We start from the raw sequence: 21691 nt of genomic DNA, 5'->3' as shown, positions 1-21691 counted from the left end.
CACCTCCCCACGGCTGATCCCACGGGCTGGGGGCATGCTCAGGAGCACGGGGGGGTTATCCAGGTAACAGAAGAGGCACCCAGCCTGCAAACCCCCAGTCCTGTGCAGCTATCCCCTCTTGTGGGAGGCTCTGCACCAGGCAAGCTGCTGCCCAGCACACGGTGCCTGGGGGAGAGCTGGTGGCACCAGCCACTCTGCTGGCAGCTGGCACTCCAGTCAGGGTCAGGGCACAGAGTTCTGGGCTCTTTTAACCATCAGGAAATGCTCAAAAAGGCCCCAGCTGAGTGAGTTTATTGTTTTTAAACAGCTCAGCTTTATATACCTGCAGATCCATTTTGCACTCTCTGGCAACTCCTAACCCACCGTGTGCTTCTCGAGCTCACACGGAGCCAGATGCACACCAACATCTGCTGCAAGGAAAAACTACTCTGCTCCTCTGGCAGCCTTCTACTTCAGAGAGAAGAGAGGGAGAGAAACCATCACTGTAATTATGTATTTACTTTTAAAGCATTTGGGGAGAGAATCAGCATGAAAATACTGACAGTAGTGTGTCGGTCCAATGCTCACTGCCTCACAGTTTGCAGTTGTTCCACTAATGGGTAACAGCCTGCAAGTGCTGCTGGAGAGGAAGTTACCCTCAGCTCTGGCAGCATTTTACCTGCTCAGGGACTAAAATGCACGGGACACCATCCTGTGCTGGAAGATCTCACGCACTGGAGAGCACGTGCTGAAACACCACCTCAAGCTCTCCAATTTGTCTGCACCTTGTGGGGAGCAAAGTCTAATTACAACTGCCAACAGCTCTGTCCCCCAGCTACTGCTGGGAGAAAGGGAATAAAACATGGAAAACTGGCTGTGGCAGGGCTTTGGAGGGTACCAAAGTTGTTCCAACCCCCTGATGTCTGCAGGGGCACCTTCCACTGTCCCAGGCTGATCCAAGCTCCTGGACACTTCCAGGGATGGGGCAGCCACACCTTCCCTGAACAGCCTGTGCTCCTCCACCCTCACAGAGAAGAATTTCTCCCTAAATAAAACAGCACGATGAGCATTCTGAGGAGCATTTTCCTGTGGAAAATAATTCTCCTGATGGAAAAGACTATTAAAAGTTACTGGCTAAATTTGCTACAGATTAACTTCAACTGCACTTCAGAGGTGGTCACTAATTGCACTGGAGATGATTTATCAAGCGCACAAGATTTTCTATTACGAAATTATTGATTAAGGCTGATGTATTTTAACCTCAATAGACTTCAGCCCAGGGCCCTGTCAAACACCGGCCGCTGTGGCCAAGGTCGAGCAGCAGCAGCACCAAATTGTTTCACATCTACTGAATTTTCTCCCTGGCAGGGCAGGAAGAAGCTCAGTCCCTCATGGATCAAAAAAGATCCAAAAGTGGCATCCTACAGTAAAACACGACCCAGGGTTTCTTCTGCCTGGAGCCTGCTGTGAAAAGGACCTGTGGGATTCCCATCCTGGAGGAGCGCAGCACTTCTGAGCCAAACAGGAAAGATGCCTCTTCCATTATTACTAGTTTTTAAATTTGAGGTGGCAGACAGACAAGTAGGGCTCCCAGTATGTCAGTGAGAAGGCCAAAACCACCCACGGGAACGTGGAGTGGCTCCTCCAGAGCGCATTCCCCTCCTGGGGCTGCTGTGAGCTGAGCCTGGCTGATGGAATTCCTGTTTAAACCAGGATGATTTCCCTTGCTCCCACCCCTCTCCGAAGCCCCCCCCAGTGTGGGGTCCCTGCCTGGCCTCCCCAGCACGCTCTGCCTCTGCCAGGGAGATAAGCAAAGGATAAAATCCAATGCAGCCATTAATTTCCCAAAGCATCACCCACCAGGCTCTGTCACATAATTACTGGCGTTCCAGTGGAGTGAGAAATTCCAGCCCTTGCTGCTCCCAAGTGGTCCACTTGTTAGGTTCTGGCTTTTGAGATGACATAGCCTGGATTAAACTTTATGTACTTCTATAGAGGAGAATAAAAAAGGGAGAGCAATTCCACCAGAGCCACCGTGCCACAAGGGAGTCCTCCCAGCGGGCCGCAGAAATCCCAAATTGGTTCAGGCTGGGTCTTTGAAATGCTCCCCCTGACATCTCCATGAGCCCATGGCAGCTCCTCTCCCCCTGCACACACAGCCCAACCACTGTCCCCCTTTTTATGGCCATAATTTGCTCAACTGTGAGTAGATTAGATTTTGGAGCACCTTCCTTAGGTGTCGACCCCGTGCAATTTATCGCTCTGCTGTTTCAGGCACACTCCTCACTTCATCACAGGCTGGGGTGCATTGAATGGTGGGCTCCTCGTTTCCCTGGAAAACTGAGATCCACAGGGAACTTTATCCCTGCCTTGGCACACGAGTGTTCAGCTCCCTGGCAGCACCAGGGGCAGCTCAGCTCACCTTGCACCGTGTCAGCCCCGGTGCTTGTTTGCTTGATTTACTCAACGTTCTATTAGAGGTAGGGAGCAGATACAAATCCTTATTTACACTGGAAAGCCCATTCTGGATATTTATTTTATTTCCTTTGAAAGCCCTTGCTGCCTGAAGTGCATTAATGAGTGCGTGGCTCTGCCCAGCAGAGCAGGGAGAGGCTCCCACCCAGCACAGCTGGCTTTGGGGATGGCCAGGCCGTGGGGAGGAGGGGAGGGGTGACCACACCAGAGAGGAGCTTTTCTGCTCCCAACAGGGTGTTTTCTGACAAGCAGCAAACTAAACAACAAATAAACCAAAGCCTAATTCGGGATCTCAATTACCATCTGTTGGATTTACTGACTGCAGCGCCGTCTCTGCATTTTCCAAGTTTAGCACAGAAACCCAGGCAGGAGAAGCAAAGCCACTGCTGGCTCGTGGCACAGAGGATGAACTTGCCTCGAACTCCTCATGCTGATATTTATGAAATGTTAAATCTTCATTTAAAAATGTTCCCTTAAGCTGGGTGACATGGCAATGAGTACGACCCATCACTAGCTCGGAGTCTCTGTTGCATAATAAGATTTAAGGTTTATGACCTACAAACAATCGCTTGGTGGCTCAGGACAGGCTGCGGGGAGCCGCCTCACACAGAATTATTGGGTTCCCAAATGGAGTGATTTGCGTGTGGCACATCTGGTCTACGACCGCCAAGGAATGAGTCTATGGGCTAATATGGACGAGTAACAGGCTGATGGAGAAACCATGATTGTAAAATGATTTGAAAAATATCGTAGGTTCTTTTGGATACAAAATAAAAATAAGAGAATACAGTTACAGTCAGCGTTTCAGTTCCTAGGGGGGTTAATTTGAATTTAAAAAAAGGTCAGTTTTACTATCAGCATAAGAGCATGTGCGGGTTCTTGTACGGAGGGTGTAGGTTGCCTACAGCCGGCTTCAATTTAAACTTCCAGATAATGGGATTTAACGAATAGGGCTCTATGGATCCAAGCCATCAGCAGCTCTCTGCTGTGTTATCCCTACGCTTTCAATCAGACCAAGGCTCTGCTTTTATCTGCCACGCTCGTGCGCGTTGACGGTGCCTATAATATCAACTCGACAATGCATGTTCTACAACTACATCTACTGCTACCAGTACGACTACTACAGTGCATGCATTTAGTTCAGTCCCACAGATACATACACTCTAAGAACAGGCAAGGGGAGATGTGAAATGTTTTACGGGACGACAGGTGTTTTGTTTTTTAAGTAAGGGAAATTAATAAAAAACATCAAAAGAAAGAAAGTGTACAAAAAAATAGAGACATTTCTCAAGAGTTGATATGAGTCGTTTCTTGAACCGTTTCGTCCGAACAAGCAAAAAACATGCAACCAGCTGCTACTAACAAGAAGCTGGACACTGAGAGAGGATTAATAGGTGTGGACAAACCTTCCCGCTGAGAGCGCTCAGAAGAGTGTTTGAGAGGAGGTGTGCACGTCCGAGTGTAAGAGAGGCCGGAAAGTTTGCCTCAGAGACACCCTCTCTCACAGCAGCCCCAACCAAGCAAGAGAGAAAACAACAAAACATAACTGCTCACACTCACCATCAAGGTCAGTAGCTCACGTTACGAGATTTGTTATAGCTGGCAAGTATAAAGTCCAGTAAGGGGTTGTTGGGGCGCAGGGCTCAAAGGCAGCACTGGCAAGCCGGGACTGGGGCCCAAAATCCAGATGTGCCAGGGGTTGGGGTGGGGAGCAGCCCCTGGCGCCGTGGCACTGCGCTGTCCCGCCGCGGCGAGTGCCGCCGGCCGGCTCGGCGGGCACAGCCTGCCCGAGGGAGCTGGGACAGGGCTGGATTAGTGTGGCCTTAGGGGTTTTGTCTCCAGTCCTCAGGGAGGAACAGTTGGTAGCAACAGGTCGGGAACTGGAAAAATCTCAGGCTTGTCAATGAACCAAAGAGGAAGGAACGAAAACCCTTTCCTGCCAAATTTTCCTCGTCTCGCTCTCCTGCCAGATGAACCCCTCCCATGTCAAATGCAAGAGAAAAATGTGCCCCCCCCATGACTGTATTTCAAAAAAAGCATTTACACGACAAAAATGTTTTACACGTAAAATATGTCAGGTGGATTCAAAAGAAACGTGACACTGATAGTGAAGTTGTCTAGGAGGAGTTTGCAGCATTCAGACTTTTAACTTTGCTCGTTTTCCGTGGCTCAGGTCCCAATTCATTAAAAAAATACAAGAATGGGTGAGGTTGTCAAAACCAGTGGAGGGATTCGGCAGCACGGCCCCGCCCGGAGCGAACGGATGTGGCCAGACCCGTGTCTGCTGGAAGGACCTCAGCTATCACCTCATCGCTGGGACGTCGACTGGGGACGTGATTTATGCCGAGCAGCACGGCCGCGCTCACCCTGCCGGCACGCGAGCAGCGACGCGGGACGTGAATTTATGGTGGCACTGAGCACGGGGACAGGGACACGTCCCTTTCTGCTGGCTGTAGGACAGACCTGCCGTGACACAGAAGAACCTGTTTATCTAGCAAGGTCAGCTGGTGACACGCTGCCATGGAAAAAGAAGGGGTGAGGGAGGGGAGGAGGCCCCGAGCAGGGACCTGCCCCCAGCAGGCTCCCTGCTGACTCAGCAAACATGCAGGCGTCCCAAGAGGAGGAATGTCACCCCAGGGACAAAGCAAGGTGGTCAGTGCCCAGGGGCTTGGAGTGAGAGGGCTGCTGTTCCCGGGGAGAACAAGACACGCACCTGAAGGTGGATGCTCTCTGAGGGTGCTCAGTCTCCGTGCTGGCACTGATGCCAGGAAGGTGGGGAAGAGCCGGCGGGACGGGGCCGGAGAGCTGCTGAAGGGGCAGCAGTGATGGGGACATTGAGGACATGGATTGTCACCAATGCCTTCCAGGAACCTCCTGGCCAATGCTTGCTCTGTGCTGTGCTCCAGCAGCCCTGGGCACAGCTCTCCCAGTGAGCTGGGGGCGGTGGGATGCGCCTGCCCGGGTGTTTCCCAGCTCTTTCCCATTTCCTGGCAGAAAGGGGCCAGTTAGGGCCAGCCGTGCTGTGCTCTGTGCTTTGGACCAGGCACGCGTGAAGGAGGGCTGTGCAAATTTGTGAAGGGAAAACAAAAACCCGACTGAAAAGGAAAGAAGGAAAAAACCCCAGCCATTTTTCTTGTAATGAATCGGGCCCGTACACTGCAGCGCAAGATCGATCGGACTCCACTGCTCCTGGATACAATTCACTACCATTGCTGATGGAGTGGCAAACCCAGGATGTCCCTTCCAAAACCAGCTTTGGATGGAGATGACTCTACAGAAACCCCCCGTTCCCAGAGCACGGCTTGGTGCAGATGTGAGTGGGGCCGGTGACAAACCCACCTTCCTCCTTGAGACCTCAGGGCTGGGGCGGGACGGGGGCTCTTTGGATTCAGTTTTGGGGTTTTTTGCCAGTTTTGTGCACGCAGGCAATTTTGAGGCTTGAAAAGACATTTCCAAACACCATACTGCTCTTTAAACTTGCCAGAAAGGGTGTTGTTAATTTAGGGTTAGATTTAGTTTCGTATTGCAAGTTCAAATCAAAAAACAAAAAAAAAACCCTGAAAAAACAAATCAGAAAACCCAACAAAAGAGAAACCAAAAAACACTCAAATTAAAGACAAATGATTTTCAGGCACAGAATTGATCAATGCTCAGTTCAGTTGTAATGGGCACCAAAAGCACTCCGATTAAAAAAAAAAAAAAAAAAAAATCAGGGAAGCAACGTTAATCCAGCCAAACCCTCTGTGCCTTGCTAAGGGGCAACTCACCAGGTCTGTTTGCACGTAAAACAAAACCTGAAGGGCAAAACATGAGGAAGAGGCAGAAACAATGAGGTCTGTTTTCCTGGAAGCATATGCAAAAGCAATCTCGGGATTTGTTTGGGTTTGGGGGGTTTTTTATTCCCCTCTTTGGGTTTGTTTTTCCCCCTCCGTGCCGGGGCAGTAGGAGAAGCTGGGAGTTGGGGGATCCCCACAACCAGGCTGGCAAGTCACCCCTTAGGCGCTCTCTACATGCCACAGGATGGAACTGGTACAGAGAGTCCTTTGTAGCCTGCAAGCAGTGCCAGTTTGCATGGAACGGAGTTCTCCTGGTGTCTTTCTCTGGCCCCCAGGGCCCCAGGCTCTCGCCCGAGACACAGCCGGGCCTGCGCCCACCTCCTACTCCCTCGCGCGGTCGGGGCTTTTCGGGAGAGCCTCCTTAAGCCCCGGCACTGCCCGAAAAGCCACGAGAGCCCCCAGCTCAGCCGTGAGCGAGCTGGGAGGCGCTGCCAGCCCCGTGGCCCCTGGGGACACGCTGGGACAGAGGACACGAGGCTGGCAGCGGCTCCGTCCCGGCCTGCTGCGGGAGCGCACGGCTCACTGAGGGCTGCTCTGAACTCTGCCACCCGAGCAGAGGGCTGATTCACGTCTTGAGCAAAATTTAAACCTAAGGCAGTAACGGCAATTGGCAGCAATTTATTTCTTTATTTCCCTTAAGGGGAAAAAAAAAAAAAAAAAAGTAAAAAGTTTTCAGAAGGACAGAAGAAAAGCTTTGTGGTTCCTCATGGAAGCAGAGGGGTTGGAGCAGGCAGGGATGGTGAACTGTCAGCCGTGTGCTGGTGGCAATGGCACCAGTGATGCCAGCCCGAGGGACACGGCCCCTCGCCACGGGGGTGCCCCGTGCTGGCCATGGTGGAGGAGGTGACAGCGGCTCCGGGCACGGCGGGAGCACCCAGAGCTGCTGCCACCACCTCAACCCAACCCCAGCTTCCTGTGAGAAACCAAAACTTTTTTTCCGAAAACACGGATTGATCTTTTTTGGGGCGTCGTTTAGAGCCTCGAATTTAAACCAAACAAATAAAGAAACCAACGCAATAAAGGAATAAAGGAAGAAACAAATTGGAATATCTACCCTGGTTTTGGCAGTTCTCACGCCAATCTCCTGCAGGTGCTCCAGCCCCCGTGGCCTCTGCTTGTAGTTTGGGTTTGGGTTGGGATTGATTACTTATTTTTTCTCTAATTTTTTTGTTTTGTTTTGTTTTGATTCATTGTTTTCAGGTCCCCAGGATAAGTGTGAGGAAAATCAGAGAAATGATGGAGAGCTGCAGCCACACAGAATACCGACAGAGCTTTTACCTGACCCTGCACTCTGAGGGTTTGCTCTTCCACGGGCCCCCCTACCTGATCCTCTTGCTGCCGCCACGGCTGCCGCTGCTACTGGTCCGTAAGCCGCTGCTGGGAAACCTGGCCGTGGAGAAAAGGAGAAGGGTAAAGACAGAGGCCAGCGGGTCCCATGCACCCGGAGCAGCCCAGCCTGGCTCCCCGTGCCACCCGGGAGCAGCCCAGCCCCGGCCAGGCGCCCGCTGCCGGCACAAATCCCCTTGGCACAGCAGGAATGGGGCTCCCGGCCATGGCACGCCGTGGAGCCAAGGAGGACAGGCTGGAGGCAGAGCCTGCAGCTCTCGGCTCGTGTCTCCAACGGGGTCAGCCCGCCCCGCAAACAACCAGGGAATTCTCCTCCGGGCTTATCTGCAAGTGATAATAACGTGCTGGTCTATAGACAAAGCAGTAATGGAAAATATGAGGAGGTCCTCATGTCAAGATCACAAATTTGCTGGGATCAAGCAGAAAAAAAATTCAATGGAATGTGGTTTAAGAAAGAAAGAAAGAAAAAGAAAGAAAGAGAGAGAGAGAAAGAGAGAAAGAGAGAAAGAAATAAATAAAAAGAGAGGAAGAGAGGAAGAGAGGAAGAGAGGAAGAGAGGAAGAGAGGAAGAGAGGAAGAGAGGAAGAGAGGAAGAGAGGAAGAGAGGAAGAGAGGAAGAAAGGAAGAGAGGAAGAGAGGAAGAGAGGAAGAGAGGAAGAGAGGAAGAGAGGAAGAGAGGAAGAGAGGAAGAGAGGAAGAGAGGGAGAGAGGAAGAGAGGAAGGAAAAAGCTCTTGAAAGCAAACCAGCCGCAGATCAAGGAGCTCTATGACATCCCCCCTGCTCCAGGGAACTGAGCCCTCGCAGAGGAATGGAATGCTGCCAGCAAGATTGCTGATTTACTTAATTAACATTCAAAAGATCTGCCAGAGTTTCTGACTTTCAATATATGTGTTTTAAGAGGACAATGGCAAAGTCCAGGCAAGAACCACAAACCCCAAGGACAGTGACTCCAGGGAGGTTCCTGGTCCCTGGGAGCTCCAACTGCTCCTGGCACCCAACAGGACAAGCCCGGGGTGGCCACCACAATGGAACCTGGTCCTTGAGCAGGCACCAGGACCACGATCACAGCTGCTTTGCAAGGCTGAGGAACCACAGGAGAGCAACTGAGGCACTGAGAAAGAGAAGAGTGAGCCCGAGAGCGAGAGAGAGAGCCCAGCACACTACAGCCCACGACCTTCAGCACTATGGCTCAGCTACAGCTCAGCTACCAGGGCAAGGAGCAGAGAACTAGGCTAGAATAACTTGAAGCTACTTAAAACATCAATCAAAAAAAGACATACTTGCATTTAAATATGGTAATAGGGCTGTTGGGGGGGAAAAAAACACATAGCACAGGTAAATGCATGCAGAGGATCCCCAGGGTGGTGCTCCCCTGCACAGAGAGCAGCACTGCACAGCCAGCCCTGCTCCTCTGGTGAGCCTGTCTGCTGGTAACTGCCACAGCCTCCATGGAGTGGGATGTGGGGGAAGCACATCCAGACTGGGGGATGCTGAACCAGTGCTGAACCCGAGTGCTAAACTCCCTCTCACTGGATGGAGCCATCAACCCTGGGTGGGTCCCCCAACACGATTAGGGCTGGAGTGAGAAGACTGTGGTGTTAAGAGTAAAATCACCCTCCAAAGAGCAAGGAAAGCATCTGCAGGACAAGGGCTGAGGCTCTGGGGCTTCATTTTCATGCAGAGCCATGTCTGGGCCAAGCTCTGGGCCCTCCCACTGCGGCTCAGGCAGGAGCAGAGCTGGCACTGTCCCCTGTCCCTCCCTGCCCACCACGGCGCACGGTCCAAGAGCAGTGTCCTCAGCGTTCCCATGGCACCTCCACGAGCAGCTGGCCACCCACAGATCTCTCATTTGGAGGCTCCAGGGGCTCCCTAAACCATCCATAGGGGACTGGAGGAGCCGTGGATTTTCCATGGAATAAAACCCCTCTGCCAAAACCAATCAAATACCCTTCAAATCACCAAGCATCCCCTGAGAACAGCACAAAAAACAGGGCTGGAAAGTTTGTTTCTCTTGTTCAGCTGCCAGAGACACTCAGGATCTATTTGAAATGCAGGACAAAAAGTTTTGCCATGCAAAAGGAGAGCGAAATAACAAGGGTGGAGAAGGCGCTCCACGGAAAGAGCCCGAACAAAGGCTCCCTTATTGCATTCCAGTGGACAGATGTGTGAAAAATTAATCCCTGCGCCGCTGAAGAAAGCTTTTATCCCAGTGCTGAGATAAAAGCATCCCTGAGACGTGGCGCTCCAAGCAGCTCAAGTGCGAGTGCAGCTCGTGCTCCGTGGGAGCGCCGCCGGCCCCGGAGCGGGAGATGGGAACTGGGACTGATCATCAAGACTGGCAAAACCCTCCTCGCTGATGCTCTCCCAGGACGGCTCCAGCTCCGGAGGACCCCCTGATCAATCCAGCCCACTGAAAGCAATCAATCCCCTGCTAAAATGCCCTTTGCCAGGCACCACGTGCACGGGCTGGCTCAGCTGGGAGCAGCTTCCCTGCCACCGCTGCTGAGCCACCAACGCTGCGTGACCTCCACCACTGTGCCACCTCACTGTGCCACTCTGTGCCTCTCTGACCCCCTCAGCAGAGGAGGGCAGCTGACACCATCCCGCTCTGCCTGACAGGGATCCCAGTACAGGGCACTGGGGACGCCTCCCAGAGCTGGAGCAGGGGACAGGGAGAACTTGTGGCCAGCAGAGCATGGGAACAGGCCCAGAGCCACTGTCTGCCCTCAGCAGTGCCTGGAAGTGCAGCAATCTCCAGGAGACAGCAATGGCCAAGGGGAGCACTGATGGCAGCACCTCTGGATCCCACCCTGGACAATGGGGAGCACGGCCAGCACCAGCCCCGCTCCCTCTGAGCCTTCTGAAGTCACCTGGAAAATCAGCAGGGTGGAGGGAGAGCTCAACTCCTTGCTGGAGTTTGTTTAAAGCACTGATTCCTGCTCAAACGACCCCTGTGCTTTGTGTGCCCACTGCTCCCAGCTGCCCAGAGGAAACGAAGCCCAGAGCCATTGCAAGGCCAGCAGTGCCCACTTCAAGCACTGCAATTAGGAGGTATTTTACAATAAACGCTTTGCACTGGGCTCACACACTGTCCAGGAAAGCCCTGAGGATTCACAGCAATTTCATGCTCTCTCATTGCTCAGAATGAGCCAAAACCAGCGTTCCAAGTGCAATTTTTCACAGATAAATTTTCCTGCTTCCTGCATCAATAGCTTCACTTTAAACAGTGAAGCAGAGAGGGAAGATGGACAGATCTGGGTTAAATTCTTTGCCCCGAGCTCCCAGATTCAGTCCATGGCCGTTGTCCCTCCAAGGCACAGGTGAGTTTAGGAGAAGGGGGATCCAGGGTGGCACTTTGGGCTGGAGCACACAGCCCCACTGCCTTGCTCTGGGCATTGCAGTGGGAGCCCAGGATTTAGGAGATTTCCAGGGGCTTTGTGGACAAATCTAGCGAGGACAGTGCTGCCTGAGCAGGGCCAGTCCTCACATGGGCTTTAGGGGCTCACAGATCTCTGCCCTGCTCCATCTCCTGCTCTGGTGGGACCACTCCTCCTTAAATCACCGAGTTCTCCTGCCCTCCAGCCTGGGCTCGGCTACAAGGCAACCACAAGGGAACAACCCAAGAACCATTTGCACCCCTTCCTGCTGCCAGGACCCTGCTCCTGCAGCTCTGGCTCCAAGGGAAATCACTGACTGCTTCAGCCCTGCTCTGATCAGCCTCTGAAGACCCCAAACAACTTGCATCCTCAAAGCACACACAGCCCTACCCTCGACAACGAGTCAAGACAACAGGAATCAACCCAAAAAAGGGCACAAAGATCACAAAATTAGTCCTTGCATCAAAAAAATATCATGCAAAGAATTTCCTCTTAATGGCCAAAGCACTTGGGCACCTGAGGTTGCAAGTTCAGACTTCAGCAATGAGCACAGGGATTTAAAACAATAAAATGGAAGCTGAGATGCCCAAATCCCCAGCTGGCTTCAGAAACGAGCCAAAGTCATGGAAGAGGCACGGAGAATTAAATAAAATCCACCACGAAACTGCACCTGAGAGGCAACCCCCGTGCTCTGTGCTCATGGGGTGTCTGGAGTGTTCACACACGAGCAGAAGCCTGCCCTGTGCAGGGTCTTTTGGGGGTCCCTGTGCTGAGGGCATCGAGCTCAGAGGTTCCTTCACCCCCCAACACCACTCCTTACACCCCTGGTGCTCCAGTAGCTGACCTGAACCTGACCAGGAGGCTCACTTGATCTCCCAGGAAAGACAGCTGGAATGTGAATTCCTGTGCAGGCTGAGCAGGGAGAGGAGCCAGGGCCTGATCCCCTTTTCCAGCAACATTCCCAGGGCCTGATCCCCTTTTCCAGCAACACTCCCAGGGGCTGATCCCCCCTTTTCCAGCAGTTCCCAGGGGCTGATCCCCCCTTTTCCAGCAGTTCCCAGGGGCTGATCCCCCCTTTTCCAGCAGAGTTCCCAGGGGCTGATCCCCCCTTTTCCAGCAGTTCCCAGGGGCTGATCCCCCCTTTTCCAGCAGTTCCCAGGGGCTGATCCCCCTTTTCCAGCAGTTTCCAGCAGCTTTGATCAGCCCGAAAAGCCGCACCAGGCTCACAGCTGTCATTTCTGATGGGTTCTTGCTTGCATTATTCTTTCCATTAGGCTGTGTTATCCTCTTTGGAGGATCTTTAGGCTTCATTTCAAAAGTATCAGAGACTCAAAACCATGAAGCAGAAGAGCCTGGTAGTTTTGTTTTGAAGGCAGGCAGGCGTGGGTCCAATTTACCGGGCAAAAATGTCATCTTTAATGGTGAACACACACAAGGGAAAGCTCCATCCCAAAACAATCCCTTTATGTTTAAAACCTTCATCTTCCAGGCTCTCTGTCTCACACTCCCCCTCCCTTTCTATAAGGAAACACAAATGAGAAAGAAAAAAACCTACTACTACTCCGAGCTTGAGAAGAAGAACTCAGTGCTGAATACTGAGAGAAGAACATACACCCAGAGAAATCAAATGTTCCCTAGAACTGATCAAAGATCGGGGTCCTACCACATCATTCACAACTCATTACCACTGTTCAGTAGCAATTAACTCCTTGGGATTTGATTGCAGATTCTGTGAAGCTTTCTCAAAGTTTGCAGAGTCTAGGAAGCTTTCTCCATCCACACCAGAGCTGATGGAAACAGGACCCAGCACAGCAGGGCAGAGCTCCAGGGAAACAGGACAGCACTTTCCTGAGGTTCTGATCAATTCTATGAACATTTTCAGTATCTCCAAGAATAGAGTTCTGTATTGAAACAGACCCTTAAGTGCTTCCCTTTGTCTTTTTCCACTGCGTTACATCAACCTTGTTAAAATCTCTTCCAGCAAGTTAGGGAATTCCATCCAGAGGACACTGTGCATCGTGGACCCTCATCCCAGAGCCCCTGCACCACCCAGGGCACAGCCTGGACCAGGTCTGTCCTCTGTCTGACACCCCCCATGGCTGTTTGCAGATGGATCCTGTGCTGAGCAAATATTCCCATTCTGGAATTTCAACAAAACAATAAATCCCAAATATAGTCCATTTAAAATTTGGCACTTCCACTTTATGTACAGTAAATGACCCATTTTTTCAGCTGTTGGGACTCTCGGGCTGTGATCCTTTTAGGATGAGAATGGTGCATTTCTGCCCAGTAATTACTTCATGCATCAGAGAGACAAAGCCTTGTTTGTCCCCAAATTATCATTCTGTGGCATTTCAAGTGCAATAATCCTTTTGCAGTTATTTCACTATACTGAAAACTGGGAAACTTCTCAAAGGCAAACAGTTTGTTTAAAAAAAAAAAGCTACTTATTCAAAAAACCACAAACCAAGCAGCAAAAGCTGGTAGCTGGTGTAGGTTATCAACATCCAATATCCAACCTAACCCTGCCCTCTGGCAGTCTGAAGCCATTCCTCCCTGTCCTGTCCCTCCAGGCCCTTGTTAATAATCTCTCTCCATCTTTCCTGCAGGCTGCCCTGAAGCCTTCTCCACTCCAGGGTGAATAATTCCAATCCTCCCAGCCTTTCCCTGCAGGAGAGGTGCTCCATCCCTTTCACATCTTGGTGACCTCCTTTGGACTCGCTACAACTCATTTTAAAGGCCAAAGCCAAACACTCATCACAGATTTTTAATCAGCAAGTTAAGCACAAAGGAAACGATGGCTGCAGGGGCAGGAACAGCCAGGAGCTCACCAGCCCCAGCTCAGCAGCTCTGGATTTCTGCATTTCAGTCACCTGCTGCTGCACGAACAAGGGCAGGGTAGATGGAAGCACATTAAGGCACCTATTTGGAGTTCAGCAACGTGGCACTGATTTGCTTCAAGCCTCATTTCTGCTGCTCTGATGGTAGAGAAAATGAGCTGTTTGGTTAAGCTGCTTGTCTCAATTTTTATGAATGATCTAAACTATCTGGGTAAGTATTATTTAAAGACAGGTCCTTGATGATGAACAAAGGCATAAAAAGAACTCGTGTCTGGAGGCTGAAGCTGAAAAAATTCAGCACAAAGAGGCAACTTCATAAAAGAGAAGGCAGTAAATCACAGGACAGGGTCATCAGAGGGTGGGGAACTCTTCACCACTCACGTGCAGCTCACCCAGCACAGCCTCACTGGCAGGCAGGGACCTTCCCAGTGCCTCACTGGAGAGCTGCCACTCCATAATCCATATCGTGAAAGAGGTGACGGAGAGGATTGGGATGCTGAGCCCAGAAATCTTCACGGCATTGCTGCAGCAACTACCATCACTGCTCCTGGGCAAGGCAGGAGGTGGAAGCTCCTCAATGGCCAGCTGGAAACCCTACTATCAAAACATTCCCATTTGAATGTTTCTGTGCTGTAAGGAGACAAATCTTGTCCAGTTCTTTGCAACCTCAGCCCCAGTTTTCAACAGCTTTAGTTAAAAATTGTCTCTACTGAGGCACAAGGCAGGGGAGCCATCGTGCTCTGGCTGGCTTGGACACAAATTCCTCAGAGCAGGATGGGCATTACCAGACCACGCTCCTCCTCCCGCAGGGTTATCCATGTTTTCCTCCACACACCAGTGTTTGTGTTCTGCCTCTTTACTCTTGTGAATAATTGCTCTCATTAACCCTCCTGGTCACTGCAGCTGCGGCCTGTTCACAGCTGAAACCATCGCTCTGGAGCTGCAGCACCACCCCAAAGCACACAGACCTCTGCAGGCACCAGCAGGCTTGGGTTCTTTTTCCTTTCCTCTCCTCCCTGCCCCTTCAGGATCACTCGTTTTCAGGGCAATGAACCTCAAGTTTTAAAGCCTCTAACACCAGGCACAGATCAGTGAGCAGCTGAGAACAGGACAATCGGTGTTCAACGTTCAAGATGTTCTTATTTCTCAGTTATTCAAGTTATAAGTGGAGAAAATTCTAATGAAGGACCTGGGCAGTTCTGGGCCTCAGCCAGACATGATATTTAGGGAAACCTCCAGAGCAGGCTCCCTCACATTGAGAGGATGGGGCAGGAAAAGGGGGACCATCAACACAGACCAACAGCTTCTCTCTGGAAAATCTCACCCGAACTCTAACAAGAAGGTTACTTTAAGGGGTAGGGGGAAATATAAGATGAAAAAAGCCTTTTACACAATTCTCTGCAACACCAAAATCCACAGCTTTTCTCAGAAAAACAGTGCCTTGAAGGCAAAGGTGCTTCAGCTCTGCTCGGACTCCGAGAACAGCTCTAGAGACCATTTCTTCCTGCAACAAAACACAATAATCTAAGCAGAACTTGAAGGAGAACCTTCTGTCTGGAGATTTATGGGCTCTGCTATATTAATTTCTCAGTTTGCTGTCTGCAGCTCCAGCTGCTCCTCCCTCCAGGGATGCTCCTGCAATGGGAACGGCCCCTCCTCAGCAGAAGAACACCCAGAAGCTTAATTTTAAACCAGGTCCAGTCTAAAGTCTTTGCTTTCAGGGACGGAGGCTGAAACGGAGAGGTGGGAAGAGGTAACTCAGGTGGTTCCAACAGATTCCAAAAGCACTCTGTAAACCAGGGATGCCATGCAGATGCAGTGATGTGCTCAGGTGGAAACAAGGCATGCAGTGCAGGGCAGAGCAGAGCAGGTTTAAGCAGTCAAGAAAGGGTTAGACAAAGGAGTGAGAAAAATCTCCAGCTCTGTTCCACGTCTCTTGCTGTTACAAGGCTTAACTAACTGAACAATTTAAAACAGGCTTTACATTTCCTCCTCCTATTTTGCAGCTGCCACCAGGTCCTCCTCTTCTGAGCATTAAACGTTTGCTCGTTCCGGTCTCTCGGCCACACAAACTTTGCTCCCATTAGTAAATGTTCTACAAGCCTCACACGGGTGGGACGGCGCTTGAAGAGCGCTTTGCAGAGCTGAGCCCTGTTAACACAGACTTCCTCACTCCCTGTGGGCACGGACGCCATGTGCAGGCTGCACTTTAAAATCACTTTACCTCCCCAGAGCAGGAAGCTGGGTGCTCCAGTACAGGGCCACGTGTCCTGGGGACATGAAGCACCACACGCCCCAGGCTGGGTGTCTTACAGCACTGCAGGGGGACACAGGGAGTGGCTGGCTTTTGGGGATGCTGCAGCCACACCCTTTTCCATCCCCACTGCACTCCCCTGGAGCTCATTCACCAAGGGGGAACCTGTGCAGCAGAACCTGCATCGGGGTGTCCTAAACCCCAGTCACAGGAACCTCCTTCCTTCTCCTCCTCCTCCTCTCAAGACACCGCGACAAAGAAGCCTTAAGCACAACAGAACAATTCCCCTCATCTTTGGCACCAGCTCCTTCTCCTCACCTGGAAAATTCCTATTTTCTAGCTCCTACCTCCTAGGCGAGCACCACACATAACCCTGCACGGGACAGCTCCCTGCCCAGCTGATGAACACCGTGGGACTGCCACGGGGAGAGAAACTGAACTAAGCTCAACAGAAAGTTGGTTTAAATGCTCTCACAGTAACAAACCCCATCAGACTGAGACTTTGAACCATCTCGTGTTGCATTTCCACTGCCCCAGGCACTGCAGGAGCGTGACCCAAGGCTGAGCCCATGGCCTTTGCAGCACCAGTATTAAGAAGCAAATCTATTTCCCTGAGCTCTGCGAAGTTTGTGAAAATATTTGTTTTTCCCACCTCTCACCATATACAAAGGTTTTAATAAGCTTTAACAAACATGCAAGCAAACAAACCCTTAATTAAAATAAATAATTTAAATTTCTAACCTGAAGGCTTCTATGAAACTTTGACAATCCCCAAACACTCAGGTGATGATGGGAGAAAATATAACTGGGATGAAGGACAGTGCAGAACATCCCACCACAGGGGTGCAGGACCAGGGGGATGCTGCAATTTCCTCTCCCCCAGTTAGGAGTGCATTTTGTCCTTTTTTTTGGGTATAATTTCTGCTGTAAACACACCTTGCATGCAACTGTTCCTCTGCAGGTTCTTCAAACAGTGGGTCACACGTTTTGAGTGATGGTTTTATTCTTTTATTCAACTGTCATTGGTACTGGTTATTTGGGGTGTCCAAACCAAAATATTAAAATTGCAAGCTAAGAGAGCAGCAACACAGCAGATCCGTTGTAAACAATTTATTATTATTTTCTACCTCAGTTACTTACAGGAAAAAAAGTCATAAAAAAGAAAAAAAAGAAAATAAAAATAAAAAAAAAAAAGAAAAGCACAGATGGACTATTTACAAAAAATGAGAAAATTCACAACAGCCGAAATGTTTGCAAATCATGCACACTAAGACAAGTTCACAAAAGCAAAGCAATTCATAGCAAAAAACCCCAAACAAAATAATAAGAAGCCATACAGATTAAAAAAAGCTATTGCCTGCAGAAAAGTCAAAAGAAAACTACCCAAGTATTACATCAAGCATCTTTAATGAAATGAACAGCACAGCCATGGATTGTAGAGCCTTTGACACTGACATTTTAAACAAGTGGATTAACAAACATTAAAATGCATTACAGTTCTACTGTAAGCATGCACCATACTTCTCACAAACTTATCCAATGGGTAGCAACACTCCAGGACCAGCAGAATTTAACGAGAATGTGTGTTTTCTACCCACGAGTCCAGAATCTGCTCTTGTTAAACAAAGCCAGGGGTGGAGGCTCGCAGCTCTCCTGCCACTGGCGTGGAGAGGAAGAGGCGCAGGGTGATGCAGCTTAAGCAGGGAAAGCTTGGCCACAATTTAGGAAATTTGCCCACGATTTGCAAGCAAAGTCTGCAAGCAGAAGCAGCTGCAGGGAGTGTGCAGGACCATCGCTGGTCAGAGTTAGATCAAAGCATCAGAGAAACCCAGAGTGCTCTGGGTTGGAAGGGACCTTAAAGCTCACCCGGTGCCACCCCTGCCAGGGGCAGCGACACCTTCACCGTCCCAGGCTGCTCCAAGCCCCTCTGGCTCTGGGAGCAGGGCAGGAATTGCTGCGGGGGCAGCAGCTGCCTGAGCCCCAGTCTTGGTGGCATCTCACCACGGCCCTGGTGTGAGGTGGCAGCTCCCAAAGAGCCCCAGGCCGGAGGGCAGGGAATGGGACAGGTGACACGGGGTGACACAGCTGGGTACCACCGCCCTGCCAGGGACAGGGGACACCCGTCCTGCTCCACCCAGCTGGGATTGGTGCCACTGCTGGATGTCAGCAGGTTAAAAAGCGCCAGTCGCTCTCTTTGGGGCTGTCTGTGGGACCAAATCAACCCCATCATCCTCCTCGCCGCGTTGATAAAATGATTTCTAAGAAGTTTGTGAGAAGTCATGCCTTCGGAACGCCCCTGACCCCATCCTTGTGAGTTACATTCCAAGTGGGCATTAAAAACTCATAACAAAGCAGAGGAAAAAAAAAAAGTAATTAAAAAAAAAAAAAAGCAAACTCAAAGCAGTGAGGATATGGAGCCGTTAAAAAAATAAAAAAAAATAAAAAGTCCAGTCAATCAAACCAGCCAGTAAGAGCAGCAATTTTTCAGTGGACATTGATATTAAACATGGACCACCCAGGCTTTCTCTGTCTCTCTCATTAGCACTGTAGTAAACCCCGATTAATTTGTTATGCATCTTTAAGAACTAGTTGATAAAAATTATGTCTTGTGAAATCGGCAAATAGTCTGCAAAGTGAAATAAGAACAGAAATTAATAGATTAAACTGAAAAGATAAGTCCCAGAAATAAAAAAAAAAAAAAAAGAAGATACACAGAAAGGGAATGATTGCAATTAAAATAAAATAAAAAAGAGGCAATGTACTGCATGAGGAAGGGCTGGGAGGAATAACGGGATAGGAGGAGATAGAGCAGTTGCCAAAGGGTTGTGTGCCTTGCCCCTGGAGCCAGGGGCTGTCCCATGGAGATGTGGGAGAGGACAAGGGACAGCCCCTGAGGGACAGGGACAAGGGAATGGGAATGCAAATAGGTGGGTGGTGGCAGAGCTCCTGGGAGCAGCCAGAGTGTGACCGAACATTTTTCTGTGTATTTGTGCTGAGGCTGCACCACCAGGGCAGGAGGCAGGGGAAGCTCCCGCAGAAACAGCCAAGTACTTCTCCCTCCAAATCACAACACTGAGGTTTTAAACCTGACACCTTCCTCCCCCCTGCTCCTGAAGGCTCCCTGGTGCCAAGCTGTGCCTGCAGCAGTGGGGACAGCCCGTCCTGCTGCTGCACCGTGCCCCACCCCAAGCCTGCGGGCTGTGACTGTGGACAGCAGAGCCCCAAACCACCTGAGGAGCTGTGACTGTGGACAGCAGAGCCCCAAACCACCTGAGGAGCTCCCAACAACCCTGGAAAGCTTCTGCTGCTGCCAGGAGTAACTGATCCGAGCGGGAGGGGAGCAGGGGCAGAGCCTCGGGGCAGGGGGACTCAACAAGGTGAGACAGGGCCCTGAGCATCTCCTGGCTCTCCTGGGAGCCACAGCGACCCACAGCTTGCGGGTGGGGACAACCCACACGGATTTATTTTCCATATTCAATCTCTGCAGGAGGCTGAAAATGACCAGGCAGTAACTGGGAGTCCTGCTTTGGTAAAAACAGGCCCTGAATAAAAATACATCTAAGGAGGGGTCGAGCCAAAGGCTGCCTTTGCTGTCAGCGAGCAAACACATTGGCTTCAGACATGTTTATAATGAAACCCATCTAACCTCTGCAGATTTCTGCCATTAAACCCATCAAAGGAGCCTCTCCCTCAATGCCTCGGTATGAATCAGCTGGCACGTGGAATTGTGAGGAGTCAGAGCCTGAGCCAGCACACCAACACCTGCTGAAGCCTCCTCCTGACCTGCAGCTCCCGGCTGCAATCCTGCCAGACCGGACTGTCCCGCTGGTTCCAGCAGAACCACAGGTGGTGTCACCTGCACCCGGGGACAGCTGCCTTGTCCCCACAGCACCGTGTCACCCCAGCAGCTCTGCTGCCTGCCTGACACCCCGGTTGTTCCAGACCTGGTCTGGTCCAGGTGGGAAGATGCACCACAGGTGGGAAGAGGTGGCTCAGCTTCCAGAGGAGCCCTGGCATTTGTGAATTCAAGTGAACAAACCCTCACAGGGCTGCTCCCCTCGGTGTTATCGGTCCTGCAAGAAACAGGCGCACAGTAACCCCACGCCAAGGACACTGCTCATCCTACAGATGACAACAGTCTGGACTTTTCCAAAGCAGGCTCTCGTGCTAACGACCTAGGGCTGCACACACGGCTCCACGTTTGTCCCAGCGCGCTGCAGGTGCAGCCGAGCACTGTCCACATCCTCACCCACCCTAGAGAACCTTGCTGGGAGGAGCTGGTGTCCCTGTCACCCCAAGCTCCCACCCCTGGCCCTTGTGACCAGGCTGCTCAGGAGTTCAGGGTCTCCTCCCCGTGGTGGCTGGGTCACAAGCAGAGCAAAGCCACCGCTTCACTGGTTCCAGCTGCCTGGGAAAGGCCTGGGCTGGAAGGAACCTCCGAGTCCTGCGCGGCGCCATCCCGCACGGACGTGCTGGGAAGGGCACGTTCGGATGGGCTGCGTGGCTGCCCCATCCCTGGAAGCGCTCAGGGCCGGGCTGCACAGGGCTCTCAGCAGCCTGGCCCAGGGGAAGGTGCCCCTGCTCACTGAGGGGCTGCACCTCTGGAGCTCCCTTCCAGCCCAAACCGTCCTGTGGCTCCAGCACCCGATCCCCCCGAGCCTGCCGAGGGCAGGGGGACCCGACCCGAGCCCGGCAGCACGCGCTGCTGGCAGGGACCCCCGGAGCTGGGACCCCCAGAGCCAGCCCAGAACGCAGCAGGGTGGGAAGGTTCACTTACCACAGGCCAGCACGGGGAGCAGCTGGGTCCCTGTGTGCCTGTGCGTGTCTGTGTGGAGCTCTAGAGCATCTACGGAAGGAAAAACCCATCAAAGGGAGGGAAACAGCTCTCCAGTGATCTCTCTTGCTTTCATGTTTTAATTTAAGAAGTTTGTTTTCAAATAACCAGTACCAATTTATACATTAGGAAAAAAAAAAATGTGTTGAAAAGATGTCGCTATAAAGGTCTATTTTAAAATAGTAGGAAAAAAAAAATAATTTGCTGTTGTGTGAGATGCTCCCTGCAGACTTGCCTGTCTCAGCTTGCAGCTACAGACTTAAAAAAAAAGGAAAAAAACCCAAAAAGACAACAAAAAAAAAAAAAAAGAAGGAAAGAGGGGAAATAAAGCATATCTGTAAATGAAATGTACGTACCTGGGAACTGATAACTGTAACTTGGGGCAAATCCAGGATATCCTCGGCCATATGTCGCAACAAAATTCGGGTAACCTTGACCACAGAAATGTAAAAAAAATAAAAAGAGAGAGAGAAGTTTGAGGATTAATGAAGGGGGTTTTTTTAAGGTTTTTTTTGTTTGTTTGTTTTTTAACACAATGCACAATGACAAGAAGGATGGGTGAGACCTAATTTTACAGAGGGTATGAAAAAATCAGATTTATTCTGCTCATGCCAAGCTGCAGAGAGGTTTCATCATTATCCTGAATAGAAACATCTCGAGCTGGCCCAGCTCCGAGCAGGAGCCCTGTCACTCTGGTAATTAACATGCACTTTGGTGTCTGGAGCCCAAGGACTGTGCATACTTGTTA

The 21691-nt window shown here is 51.0% G+C and overlaps 1 protein-coding gene across 23 annotated transcripts in view; it reads right to left on the bottom strand.

The window, feature by feature from the left end:
- Window positions 1-21691, bottom strand: part of MSI2 (musashi RNA binding protein 2) — a 204749-nt gene that overhangs the window by 18097 nt on the left and 164961 nt on the right. For 4 of the 23 annotated variants that reach the window (XM_038158229.1, XM_038158230.1, XM_038158235.1 and 1 more), the window contains 3 exons: window positions 21300-21374; window positions 8919-8942; window positions 7569-7676 (listed from right to left, as the gene is read on the bottom strand). In XM_038158229.1, coding sequence (XP_038014157.1) covers window positions 7569-7676; window positions 8919-8942; window positions 21300-21374 — 207 coding nt within the window. The other 19 variants (XM_038158231.1, XM_038158237.1, XM_038158234.1 and 16 more) reach the window with 14 other exon arrangements.

This window comes from Motacilla alba, chromosome 19 (genome assembly GCF_015832195.1).
Source record: "Motacilla alba alba isolate MOTALB_02 chromosome 19, Motacilla_alba_V1.0_pri, whole genome shotgun sequence".
NCBI lineage: Eukaryota > Metazoa > Chordata > Aves > Passeriformes > Motacillidae > Motacilla > Motacilla alba.
This window is presented reverse-complemented; position numbering and strand designations above follow the sequence as displayed.